This window comes from Aptenodytes patagonicus, chromosome 17 (genome assembly GCF_965638725.1).
Source record: "Aptenodytes patagonicus chromosome 17, bAptPat1.pri.cur, whole genome shotgun sequence".
Lineage (NCBI taxonomy): Eukaryota > Metazoa > Chordata > Aves > Sphenisciformes > Spheniscidae > Aptenodytes > Aptenodytes patagonicus.
The window spans coordinates 889941-902939 of NC_134965.1; the positions used below are offsets into that span (position 1 = coordinate 889941).

General features: G+C 54.0%; 1 protein-coding gene across 8 annotated transcripts in view; it reads right to left on the reverse strand.

Annotated features, from left to right (window-relative positions):
• The window catches only part of TSPOAP1 (TSPO associated protein 1), a 73211-nt gene extending 60563 nt beyond the window's left edge, over positions 1–12648 (reverse strand). For 5 of the 8 annotated variants that reach the window (XM_076354999.1, XM_076354998.1, XM_076354997.1 and 2 more), the window contains exon 1: positions 12139–12647. In XM_076354999.1, coding sequence (XP_076211114.1) covers positions 12139–12474 — 336 coding nt within the window. In that variant the 5' untranslated portion in view covers positions 12475–12647. Of the gene's footprint in view, positions 1–12138 lie in introns of all 8 variants that reach the window. The other 3 variants (XM_076355003.1, XM_076355001.1, XM_076355002.1) reach the window with 2 other exon arrangements.
• Between the last annotated feature and the right edge of the window lie 351 nt (positions 12649–12999).

Below are 12999 nucleotides of genomic sequence, written 5' to 3' on the forward strand. Positions count from 1 at the left end.
GCCGGGCTACACCATCACCTGTGGGTGACAGCTACCATCTCCATAGCTTTAAGGATGCTTTCAACTTGCCCAGACCCTCATGTTGTCCCCAGCCACTTGCATTTTGCCATTGTACCATCTAATCCAGCTCAAGAGCCAGCAAGAGCCAGGTGAGCAGAGCACAAGCCATGACACTCCAGACACGTGCGCTGCTCCCAACAGCTCAGACACCCGGCGGCCTGCAGCACCACATAGCTTTTGGAGGCGACGAGAGCTCCTCGCCTGTCTCCCTGTGCCAGCTCCCCTGGTTTGGCCCAGGAGCCCGCCCAGGAGTCAGGCTCCGGGCTCTGCCCTCTCTGTGTCAGCCTCGGCTCCAGAAAAAGGCGACATGCTGGATTTCTTTGCAAAAACACCACCTTAATTTTGTCACATCAAAAGCAGCAGCAGCTCTGTCGGGAGCTGTATATATAGCTTTGTGGTTACCGCTTCCTGCTCAGAGCAGCTCGCAGCAGGCTCGCTGCCGAAGCAGGCTCCCAGAAAGTATTTTTGTGCGTTAGCAAAGCTCGTAGCCAAGCTATTGCTTCACAGCTGCCATATGGCAGCAGCAAGTCGTGCACCTCAGGAAGACCTGGCCAGATGTTTTCCCAGCAGCCAAGCAGGTCTTGCAGGACCCACTCCCAGTGCCCGGCAAGTCTTTGCTGGTGCCTCTGAATGGCTGTGACCTTCCCGGTGCACAGCTCTGCTTCTGCAGTTTGCAAGCCAAGGCTATGAGCAAAACATCCCTCGGCTACCAAAGAAATGCTGCCCAAGCTTTTTTGGTAGCAAAAAAGTCAGACAGGCAGCTCACAGCACTCGGGTGCCGCTAAGCTCTAGGAGGTCTGAGGCTGGCTAAAACTCATTGCGCTTTTGACCAATACTGTATTTTGGCTTCTCAATCACGGCCATTGGAGAAAAAGGGCAGGAGACCAGTAGCACAAAGTCCACCCCATCACATCCCCTGGCATGGCTGCTGTGCCCATGCCACGGCTCTCCCAACCTCTCATGCCTGTATGGAAATGCCTTGGCAGAGCGGGGAGGGAAAACACAACTGAAAGAGATTGAAAACCAAAAAAACCACCCTCAAAAGATAACACCCACCCCTCCCTGCTGGCCTCATGCAGTGTCCTCAGGTCCCACCAGCCCTCTGAGCCACCAGGAGGGGATGGTAGGTGCCATGAGTTGACAGGCCTTGGGCAGAGTGGTTTGCAGGTGTCCACCCTGCAAAAATCCCAGGGTTTGAGAAAGCTGGAGTGAGATGCCCCGTGGGAAGACATTGTACCGCTTTCCACTTGTGGGAAAGTAAAAATATATTTATTTTTCTCTATGCACTTTTTTTCTCTCCCCTAGGCTCAAAGGTGCAGTTACTGCCACAGTCCCCAGGGACATTGCACCACAGCAGCCCCCAGGCACCTGGGTGCCCTCTCCCGCTCTCCAACGGCTCGGGGCTGCTCCCAAGGGTGGTCAAGGCAGGCCCAGGAACCAAGGAGCTCCCCAAACTTAGCGGCCTGGGGGAACCAAGAAGCTCCCCTGGGAGCCAAGCACCCTGCCTGGTGCAGTGCTCTGGGCCCAGAGACCCAGTACCAGATCCTGTGGCATCGGTCCCACCTCTGCTGCTTTACAGGGCAGCAAGGTGCCCCCAAGAATATTTCTCTATCGCCGGCTCCAGGAACAGCAAAGCACTTCCTTGGGCTGGGCACCCATGCAGGGGATGCTGAGGGTGCTGATGGGGAGACAGAGCAGGGTGGGTGCACAGGGCGGAGGGGGGGGTGTCCTACCAGCATCTCCCATGCTGTGCATGGCAGCGCCTTGGGCTGGTTCACTGCCGCCATCCCCAAAGCCAAGCAGGCAGCCCCTGGGATGAAGTCAAAATGCATTATTTCCATCTTCTTGCTGCTGCCGAGAGGCCTCGAGCTTCTTGTCTGTGCTTGCTTGCACTGAGACAGGCCAAGCAAACTCAGCCAGCGACCTCTGCACTTGGGATAGGAGCTGGAGAGCTTTTCTGGAGGAGCTGATGTGCTCCTGCCTCTCCCCATCAGGCAGCTAGGACTTCTGACGTCATCAGCACCAGGTTTCTGCAGGGGACAATTAGCACTTCCAGCATGGCAGGGGATCTTTTGGGGACTTAGATCCAAATCTCTGTATTTGAAACCCCTTTTCTGTAGCTATAAAACAACATCTTCATTGGGGCAGGATGCAAAGACTCACAACCACTCACCCTCATCCTACCAGGCTGTCCCCAGTTCAGCCCAGGTTTCTTGCCACGGCTCCAGAGCCCATGACGTGGCAAAGGCTGGGATGTCCTAGACCATGCAGAGACCTTCCCAGTTCCCTGTGTGTTGCAGAACCCCCAGGCGAGGTGCCATGGAGCAGGAGAGCGTGGCTGTGTGCTCCAGGCTGGGGCCAGGCACGCAGCCAAGCCTCCCCCCTGCCAGCACGTCCTACTGCAGCCGCAGCTCCTTGGGGCTTTGCCCAGAGAGGCACAAGGGGCATCTGCAGCGAGAAGACGTGGAGGCAGGAGATCCTTGCCGTGCCAGGACATCTGTCCCATGCAGGGACCTCACTGCCCAGGAAAGCTTTGCCAAACCTTCCCCCCGGCGCTGAGCCGGCGCCGGCTGAACCCTCCTCCGAGACCGCGGAGAGCCTGGAACCAAAGGACTGTCTAGACGTCATCCCACGCTCATTAAACATTCATTTCCTATAATGAAATAGCTTTTAATTTATTAACCGCTCCGCTGTTCCTCAAGGTTCCAGCGCTGCGCGGTGCAGCCTTGCTGCAGGTCACGCTTGTGGCCCCATGGACAGTGCTTTTTGAAGGGAGCTGAGGAAATCGTCAGGGAGAAGAGGCACAAAGGCTGCCCCCGAAGCGACTCTTCTTGATAAAGACAAGCAGAAGTGCCGGCAGGAGCTGAAATCCAAAAGCGTCCCTCGGCCAGGGAGGTTTTCAGTGAGCTGGAGTCGGCAGGAGCTGAGGCAGAGCTGACACCACGGGGCGGCAGGGAGGATCTCCGGGAAGTCACGTCCCCCAGATCAGGAGCATCCTTGGCCACTAAAAAATTAACCCAAGGGACACGTTCTTTGGCCATGGGGGAAATTTTCTAAAACAAGGTAGGAGAAGAGCAGCAGGGATGCTGAGGGAGGAGAGCAGACCGCAGCTCCCCTGTGCAGCAGGCACACGGCTTTGAAGCCTTCCGTTACAGGGAAATCGTCATCATCTGTCGCCTCTTTTGGCAGGCAGAGCCCAAAATACAGTTTCTTCAGGATGCATTGAGAATGAGCAAACAAAGAAAAGCCTCAGGAGGGTAGCTGCAAGAAAGCTGCTGCTTTTTCACCTGAAAACTTCAAAAAGCAAAGGAAAGCTGCAGCAGCTTTTTCAGGGAGAGGTGCCCAGCCAGGCTGCTAAATGGGTCACGCAGTAAAAATCCCCCTGGAGCACCCAGCATCCAGCGCAGTCTTTAAAGTCCTGCGGAAAACTTGCAGGAAGCCATTTGGGTGACAGTAAATCAAACCACAGCGAGGACGACAGACGCTGCCTGCAGCGGCTGCTCTGCAATGCGGCTCGGGCTGCCGGTGCCTCGCAGCACAGCCTGGCACAGACCGGCCAGGAGGGCTTCCCCCGCACCAGCCCCGGGGAATCTGCCAAAGCCTAAGCCCAGCCTTGTTTTAAAATCCCTGCGGAGAGCCAGACGGGGAGGAGGAATTTACCAGGTGGCCCCACGAGCGGGAGGTCTCAGGTGGCCTTTGAAAACAGGCGCTCTCATGACTGATTTTAAAACATATACAATTTCAAGATGTATAAAACATAGATAATTTCAAGATGTCCCTGCGGTGACTTCCCCATCTCCAGCAGATATGGGTCCAGCTGCCGGGGTTGCTTCGCAAAAGCCGCCTCTGAAAACCAACCCCCCCTTTGCAGACACTTTGCAGACCTATTTCCTAGGTGAAACTACACCAGCTCTCCTGCTCTCTTGGATATATTAAACCCACCACTTCTCCTTCACTTGAAATCATTGTCACCAAGCCTCCACCATGTCACAGCCCTTTAGCTGTTCGTTCCAGCTGACTTTGGTAATTAGTTTCCTTAACTTCTCAATCCTCGCCACTTGGAAATGAAACCTGTCATTGCCAATCCATTCTCTCCTCTTCCATCCAGTTTCAAGGGAATCGGCTCCCTCGCAGAACAAAGTTATTTTCCATAGGCTGCTCTTCTGCAGTGCCCTCGCTGCACGTCAAAAGCAAGACAAAAATAGCATCACCTCCTGTTCGGTCAGTGAGCGAGAGCAAAACCCATCCGCTGCCGGCACAGCGAGCACGCCTCGTGCCACGGCGAGCATCATCCCGGTGGGGGTAAAAGGGATATTTTTGTTAATTACGGGAGAAGTAAGAGACATGCCTGGGATGCAGTCGTGGTTATTCTGCCACTCCCTTGATAGACAGTCTGTGTCTCACAGCACTTGTTCTGCTTCCTTCATTTTGCTATGGGTTCCTGGTTTCAGACACAAACATCTCTGTTCTTCCGTTGACTTCATGGCATTTCCCCACCAGCTCCTTGCCCTGCACATTGCCAATTCCCGTTTCCATGAGTCAGCATTTTCTCCCGCTGCCCGTCCCTCTTCCAGCCTACTACTTGCCCTTATTTATGCGATTTCCTCATTTATCTGATTGTTATCACCCCATGCAACAAATTCATGGAAGAAAAAAATCCATCCAAGGCTATTAACTTCAAAGATACTGCCTCCAGCATGGGAAGTGCTGGAGCCACAAATTGCAAGATATTAAGAGAATATTCAAGGGAACATTCACTATATATTTGCTCTTTCTTACGCTTCCCCAGGCATCCTCTCCTGCACACCCTCTGACCACTGCCAGCTCTTCATATGCTCCTCACAGTGTGTTTAAAATGAGATATGCAGCTAACTTGGAGTCTCACAAATTCGGGTCCTCTCTATCTTTAAAGCCTCTTATGAAAGCACCATCATCGGTCCCAGGAAAACAAACCCAGCTACTCCAGGAGGAGAAAAATCAGCTCAGTAGTCCTGACCGCCCTGGCTCGGCTGTCCTTTGATGAGCTCAGCTTCTCCAGTCTCCCCAACCAGGGAGAAATTAATGTTCCTGCAAAACTGAGACAAGGAGGAATGTGAGTGGAAAATAAACTCTCAGGGCAGAGGCAGAGCGTCAGCGCTCCAAAATCCAAGGCTGCAGCCGGGTCCAGCGTGCAATGCAGCACGATTTCTCACCTTTAAGAGCAAATTCAAAATACAAGAGGTTTTGCAAGCAGAGGAGAGAAAATGACACCGAAATATGGCACAGCTGCTGGAAAGGCAGATCTGAACCGCTCCTGACGTACTGCACACGCGTTTCTTCATCTTTCACAATCAGACGTGAAACAGGGCAGTCAGTTGAGAGGGACAGAGGATTTGGAGAAACCCCTTCCTTTACCCCAAGGCCAGCCCGTCCCCGTGCCGCAGAGCCCAGCACAGAGACCCACAGCAAGCAGTCCTCCCAGGGATGGACCCAGTGGGGACTCTCGCAGGGGAAAGGTCCTGCTCAGGGTGCAGGTTCTCATCTGGCTGAACAACTGCTGGTATCAGCAGTCCTCAATTTGCTCCTCGCCCTGCTCTCCAGTGCGGTACAGAGACCTGTAACCCATACTCCTTCCAGCTGGCCATTACCTGCCTAAAGCAGAAGCATGACAAGGCGTGTGCAGCCCCGGACAGGCTTTCCCCAGCTGTGATCCAACCTCTCTCCACGTTAAAGACAAATCATTTTGCAAACCCAGGATGTGTGTAGCCAGAAACTGCAGCTGATGATCGCCGCGATATGATCCATCTTGGTTACCCGATAACCTGCAGCACGGGGTTGTGCAAAGCAAGCTCCTCAAGTACGACAACAACATCACCTTCCTGCCCTTGGGTCACTCTGTGACCCCTGGGCACCCCTGGGTCCCTTGTAGGGTCTTTTCCCACCTATACACCTTGCGAGAAAGATGTCTGCATTTCATAGGATGAGAAACACCTACAAAGCCTGTTCTACCAACTACCATTTTGACACTGATGTACGAGCTTCTCCCTTGTCTCTTATCAGCTTTTGGAAAGATTTGGCCTACCCCCACTCTGGTAAAGCAGGACTGTGCTCCTTCCCCACCACAGTCAGGGGACGCTAACGGCATCTCTGTTTCATTGCACAGCTTAGAAATCTATGAAAGCCAGGCTATATACCATAAAACCTAGTTTGGTCCTAAAATTCAGGTGCTCGATCAGGAGCCAAGACAGCCAAGCTACCTTTTTCCCCTATTGCAGGTTTTTCTGGGTGCTGCTGAGCAAGTCATTGAATCTGCAGAGAAGTAGGCTCAAGCAACAGTATTTCCACTAGAAAAAAGCAAAACGTAGAAGAAGTGGGAAGTAAATGTGTTAACATCTTCAGTGCAAACACAGAAAGACTTCGCAACCTCTGCTTCTTGCATACTCATGCACATTGCCAATCATTTGAGCTAAAACATGGGTATTGGCTTCCTATAGAAATTTTTTGGGCTTTTTGTTGTTTAGCTCTGAGCAAAGGTCAGCCTGCAGCTCCCAGCACTGCAGGCTCAGGCCCAGACAACCCCAAGGTCTTTGTGGAGCATCTGGACTCTGTTTGGATGCCACGTGTCAGATAATTCTATTTTGTAAGCATTAAAAAAAAAAAAAACAAAACCTGGGGAAGAATGATAAAATTTAGCTCTTTCCAGGTTTGGTATTTTGATGGCTGGAGTGGCGACGATTGTTCTCCGATATCTCATCTGTCTTGTAACAGAAACGCTAATCCAAAGAAACACTCCCTAGAAAGGCGTGAGACTTTGGTACTGACGAATGCACGTGGGAACAAAGCGCCTGTGCACAGCGCGTGGCCCCAGGCTGTGTCAGGGCTTCACCCTGGAAAGCCACTGAGCTGCAGTTCAGTAAATCCCCTACCCATACAGAAGTGCCACTGCCCTCTAACAGGATCATAGCTTGAAAAGTTAATACCAGGTCTCCTTCCCACCTCAGAGCCTCAGCAACAGTATTCGTGGTCTCACAAGTTTGCTTTTATTGAGTGGAGAGGCTGGATTACCTACCATGTTCAGCTCGGAAGAGGCAGATGTGCTCTTCCACCTTGGAAGAGGAGCTAGAGTGACAGATTTTGTACGCACAGCTCGGTTTTTGCCCAGGTATCTGCTCCACAGTTCTCCCCCACCTGTTCCTGTTTTCCAAATTACTTGCAGTTTCCCAGGAGCACATTTTCTGCTTGGGCCACATCAGCCAAAAACCTGTTCTAGTTGCCCAGGCTCTGGCATGTCGGGAACGGTGTTCCTTGCCCCTCTCAGTAAAGCAAGAACTCATTTGGGGCAATTATAGGATTTTGTCCTGGACTGAGAAGCCCCAAATCTCCAACGGCTTTAACAAGTAGCTAAGAGATGGAGGGAAAAATCATCCCCTTGCGCCACTCACAAGAGCCAGAGGTGCTGTTCAGTGGTCAATATGGAAATGTGAACGGCAAGAGCAGCAGAAGACTTACAAACTGATGCCCAGAAGGGTATTTTCCCAGAACTGCTAAGCAGATGGCTGGGAAGCAGAAAGCCTGCACTCACAGCAGGAGGGCAACAAGGCTGCCAGCATTGCACATGCCGTTTCTCTTCATGTTATTCCAGCAGGAAGGAAGACTACAGCCACAGGACACCCAAAACAAGGAAGCAAAGACACTGGCGAGTTCCCTCACCAAAAATTTACAGAGGGTGAAATGAGAAAGACGCTGAGGCGAAAGATCACAGTGCAGTAATGGCCAACACCAACATGGTGTGACAGCCCTGTCCCAAAACCAGTTTGTCATCACCAGTCCAGAGGAGCCAAGGACACAGTGAGGAGGCAATGGCTGGTGTCCCTCGTCCTCCATGTTCCACACAAGTGACGTGGCCGAGCCATTTGGACATGTCTTTGTCCAGAGAGTATGAGCTTGCTTAGAAAGATAGTTAAAATGAGAATTACCTTCCACTTCATATAGTCTCGCTTTGCCTTTTCTTCCATTCATTCCTGCAAATAAAGTTGTGCTGGCTCTTCATGGCAGGCAGCTATCTGAGGTTGGCCATACATTCATAGTGCTTGCAGAAAACAGCACTAAGTCATTTGCATGAGGCTAAGCATTGCCAAGACAAGAAAAAATTAATTTACTCAGATTTTGAGCAAGATGGAGTACGATCTTTCTCTAATTGGGATTGCAGGAAATGGTGTCTGTAACATCAAGAGCTGGCTTAATTGCCCAGGAAGACCTTCTCGCCCTACTGCCATCTTTTATTCTGCTGACCTACCCTTTCTAGTCAAGGGTACAGCTCTACGCACCCTCAGACATTAGATGAATAGTTTTGCATCTTTGCCAATGGAAAATTTGAAGCTCTTGAAATGCCACGAATTCCTGCAAAAGGCACTGAGCTTATTGTTAAATGCAGCTTGGCCTGAAGACTTGACATGGAGGATCTTTACCAGCATTTTATAATTCTTACTGTACCTGTGCTTTGTGTTATTAAGCCCCACTGGGAGCAACAGATTCTTTTGTGGATATTTAAATTCCTACTGACTGGGGAGCTCCTTGGTTTAAGCATTTTCAGTTGGGTTTTACAGATTTATTGAATATTCTCAGCTCCATATGACCTCAAGGGAAGCTGAAGCTTGGCTTTTAAGAAACTCAGATCCAAAGCAACCTCTCGAGATTGAGAAGTAGTCACAATAGCCAACTCCGAGCATCCTAGCTGTGCTCCTTGCTTATGCGGTTCATGGGATGCCACAACAGGGACGTGGTCAGCTTCTGAGCTCATCCCTTCTGTAAGTGCAGCTGGGGAGGTTGGGGGGGACGAGTAATCCTGAAAGGGAAGGATGCAGGGAATATGCAGAAAGTGAATGGCCTTGCTCTCCCCTCCTCCAATTTAGGGCACCAGGAGAGAGCCTTCACTTCAGCAACCCGCTCCCAAACCATCCTGAGTTCCCAGGTCCAAAGCAGATCCCACTGGAGCAGCATCCCATAAGAGATGCAGACAACTGAGCTCTTGTGGGACGTGCTCTAAAATCCATCTGGCAGCATTATGGGAACTTTCCAATTTGCAGCCAGATTGTATCTGTGCCACTCTAACCCCATTATTCCTACACAGACAACGTTTTTCTCCTTCTCTGATATTCATTATTCTGATTGGGATCCTACACCTGCAGTGCCTGGAGATTGTCAGCAGGAAAGTAATTTCTTACCTCCTGTGTCCACACAGAAGTTTTGGAAAGCAAGACCAGAGCGATTTCAAAGGCCCGGGACCAAGAATACATTTGTGAAAGCAAGCCCCCAAGTAGCATTAGTAACATGGTGGGATGCACGTGTGTGCCATTACTCTGCAGAGGAGCTAGGAAACCCTGCAGTGCATTGCAGGATGCAAAGACACACAGCAAACAGATGGGAAGACATGGGCATGAGTCGCAACAAGGGAAATTCCCACCAGACCTATAGAGAACGTTCTTCTCCACGAGAGTGCTGCAGCTTCGGGACAGGGTTAGAGAGGCGGTGAGATGCCAGCCCTTGGAGATACTCAACACTCGCCCAGACAGGTGCTGAGCAACCTCTTCCAGCTCTGGAGCCAGCCCTGCTCAGGGCAGGGGCTGGACAGGAGGCTCCAGGTGTGTCCCCCAACCCACCTCCCTAATTCCAGAGATTCCTTGCCAGCTCCCAAATGGGAGAAGGGCAATAGCTCTCCAGCCTCAGCACTCAGGAGGGACCTGAGCAAGAAAGCTGAGATTAACTTGACCTATGGATAGTCTTAACATCTGCCCATAGACTGTCCCTGAGGGAACGGCAGAGCAATAGTGGCAGAGGCTGGGACACACGTCAAGAGCTTCATCATAAAATCAACATCTTTAATCAACTCTGTCAGCGATGAGCCCCCAGGAGGCTCTTCCCAACGCTAGGAGATTACTCCCTGGAGGCAGCTGTCCTGTTTGCATAATGCAGCTCTGACATCCCAAGGACAAATGTCCTGAAGGAAGCCCAGCTCCAGCCAGCAGGACACATGGCATCCATAGTCCCAGCCCGGCCAGGAAGAGCCATGCTTTTGGAGGGGAGCTATGTAAGCATCCCCTTGTCCCCAGCTGTAACACAGCACCTTGCTCCCTAGGAAGTGAGGTTTAGGATGTGGTTTCCACAGCCCAGCAGCACCAGCACTTGCTCTGCCGGGGACAGCAGCGCTGAGCTCCCTCCTGGGTCTGAACTGGAAGCCTTTCACATCACTAAAGCCACTTGACTTCGGGAGGAAATGCTGGATTTTTTTTTTTTTTTTTTCCAGGAAAAGACAAGTTAACCTTCCTGGGGATCACCATCAATGTTAAGGATGGTACTGCCACGGTACCACCGGTACCACCACAGTAACATCACAGTACTACTGTGACGCCACCACAATACAGCAGAGTACCACCAGGTACCACAGTACCATTGCTTTGATACCATCACAGCACCATCAGTACCATCAAGTACCACCATGGTACTGCCCCTGTGCACTGCTACTATGATGATAATACCATGGTGCTGCCACAACCCCATGGGAGTGGGAAGCGAAATATTAGTCACCCACCAAGCCAAGAGCCTCCAGGATCACGGGGAAACACTCAAAGCAGCCTAAAGACCAAGGGAAACTGGATGGCAGGTGCTCAGCGGTCACCAAGAGGGGTCCTCAGCCCCTCCACCACCACCTGTGTGCACAGCTGGTGCATGGGGGACCCACTGCGGGGACCAGCTAGAGCTGGGTGCATGGCCCCCACCCCACAGGGTGCTGTTCGGCTGCTGGAGCACCCACAAACACCCCTTTGAACCAGCCACCTGCCCCCCTGCCACTCCCAGCCTTCCCACCCAGGCTCTCCCACCAAGACACAGTGCCTACCCCCTCCCTTGCCGGCCGGCTCTCCCAAAAGGAGAGAAGACAGTAAGTTTGGCACAACCAATTTGACTCTCGGGATGGATAGAAAAGAGGAATAGAAAGAAGAAAAGAAAGAGGATAGAAATCCTTCCCATTCTGCTGCCCCATTTTTTGGCTGGGGTGCTTCTGGAACGGCCAGGAGCTGTGGTCAGAGGCAGACCAAGGACTGCATGGTTCAATGTGGCCTTTCCCTAAGCGTCACGATAAACAGCCCTTCAAAAAAGACTCCTAAGAAACTGTGCTTGAGTGAAACCATTTTCCCTCGGTGGATTTCCAGCAGCACCATTTCTCCTGCGGGCCGGTCCAGCCTGCTCTCCAGCCAGGCTCAGCAGCACAGCACAGGCTTGACTCAAAAACCTCCTGCTAAACCCTGATCAGCTCTGCTCAGCTCTTCTCCCCAGCGCTCAAGAAGAACAGGCCGAGAGCTGATTTCTCCCCTATTTTAAAAGCACCGCAGAGCTAACCCAGACCCCAGGGGATCCCAGGAAGATGGCTGATTTTACCCACGGGAAAGGAGGGCAAGCTGTCCTGAGCAGCATGAGCTGATGAACTTTTGTGGCCTGGATCAAGGAGGTAAGACTCCGAGGAAGCCTTTTGGGCTGTTTTTAGAGAGATGCTGCAAGGGGCCAGCAATTGCATTGCCTCAAGGTGCCCCGGTGCTGTCTGCAGGGACAGGTTCACCCTGCAGTGCAGGTGCCCCAAGCCCTCCCGGGCTACCCTGAGTGGGTGAATTATGTCCCTGCCACTACCTGCAGAGCCATTGATGCCGCCAGAGCGAGGAGACACCTCAGGGATGGCTCAGCCTTTGCTGGTGCAGGGGCTGTGTCTGCACCAGGTGGGCTCTGCCCAGCGCTGGCCCCGTCAGGGCTCCGGTGAGACCCCGCACCAGCTCCAGCACCAGCCAGGGGAGAGGCAGCTGGAAATCCCTGCAGAAGGGCAGCAAAGGCAGCAGCTCCTTCTCTCACATGCCGGTGCGTGGCAGCAGCTCTGGCAGCTCCCAGCCCCACGGGGAAGGTTTTGTGGGTGGCTCAGCCACAGCCAAGCGCAGCTATTTCCCATGCCGGCCTTGTACCAAGGTAACATCCCCCCGATGCCCCAGTGCCTCTCCCCCTAAAACGCGCACCATCGCACACCGCCTGCCAGCAAATGCACCCCAGCAGCCGCCTTACCTGGGGGGGTCTGTCTGTCCAGTCGCGTCCGAGCCCGTCCATCGCTCGCAGCGGCCTAACGAGCTCCGGTGTGGAGCGAACCCACTGGGGGTCCGGAGGGGGGCCACGGAGGGTCCCCGGGGACTCTTCTTGGGGCTGGGGTGCTCCGGCCCCCTCCGGCCCCGGGGACAGCTGGCAGCTCGCCCTGTCACTGTCACCCCCCACGCCTTTACCCGTGTCCAGGTCTGGGCAGGCGGAGGCCGTGGGGACGGCATCGCCCGCTGCCGGGGCACCGCTCTGCCCCGCTGCCGGCTGCGGCGGGTCCGCGCCGGGCACCCCCCGCTCCGGCTCCTGCATGGCTGGAGCAGGGCGCTGGGCTCACCCGCTGGCGGCGAGGGCTCCCCGTGGCTCCGGGAGCCGGCACGGAAAACCCGAAGGCATCAGAGCCGCGGCGCCGGGAGCAGCCCGGGCCGCGCTCCCTCCCGGCGGGGACGGAGGCGGCGGCAGCAGCAGCAGCAGCAGCAGCAGCAGCAGCATCCCTGCGCCGGGGGAGGCTCCATCCCCGCCTGGATCCGCCGGCTCGGCGGGCGGGCGGCTGCCGCCCCCCCCTACACACCGTACAAAGGCGGCTGCCCGCTGCCCTCAGCCCCCCGCCGCCCCCGGCCCCATGCCCGCCGCCCGCCCGGACCGGGATGACGTAGCGGAGGGGCCGGGGGAGCTGCCAGCCCCTCACCGTGGCTTCGGGCAGCCCCCGGCGCAGACGCTGCCGAGTCATCAATATTAAGCCGGGCCGTGCACCCCGGGGGGGCCGCGCCGCGCCCCGGGCCGCCAATAGCGGCGGCTCCGCCGGTTTCCATGGCAACGGTGCGGGAATGGGGTTTG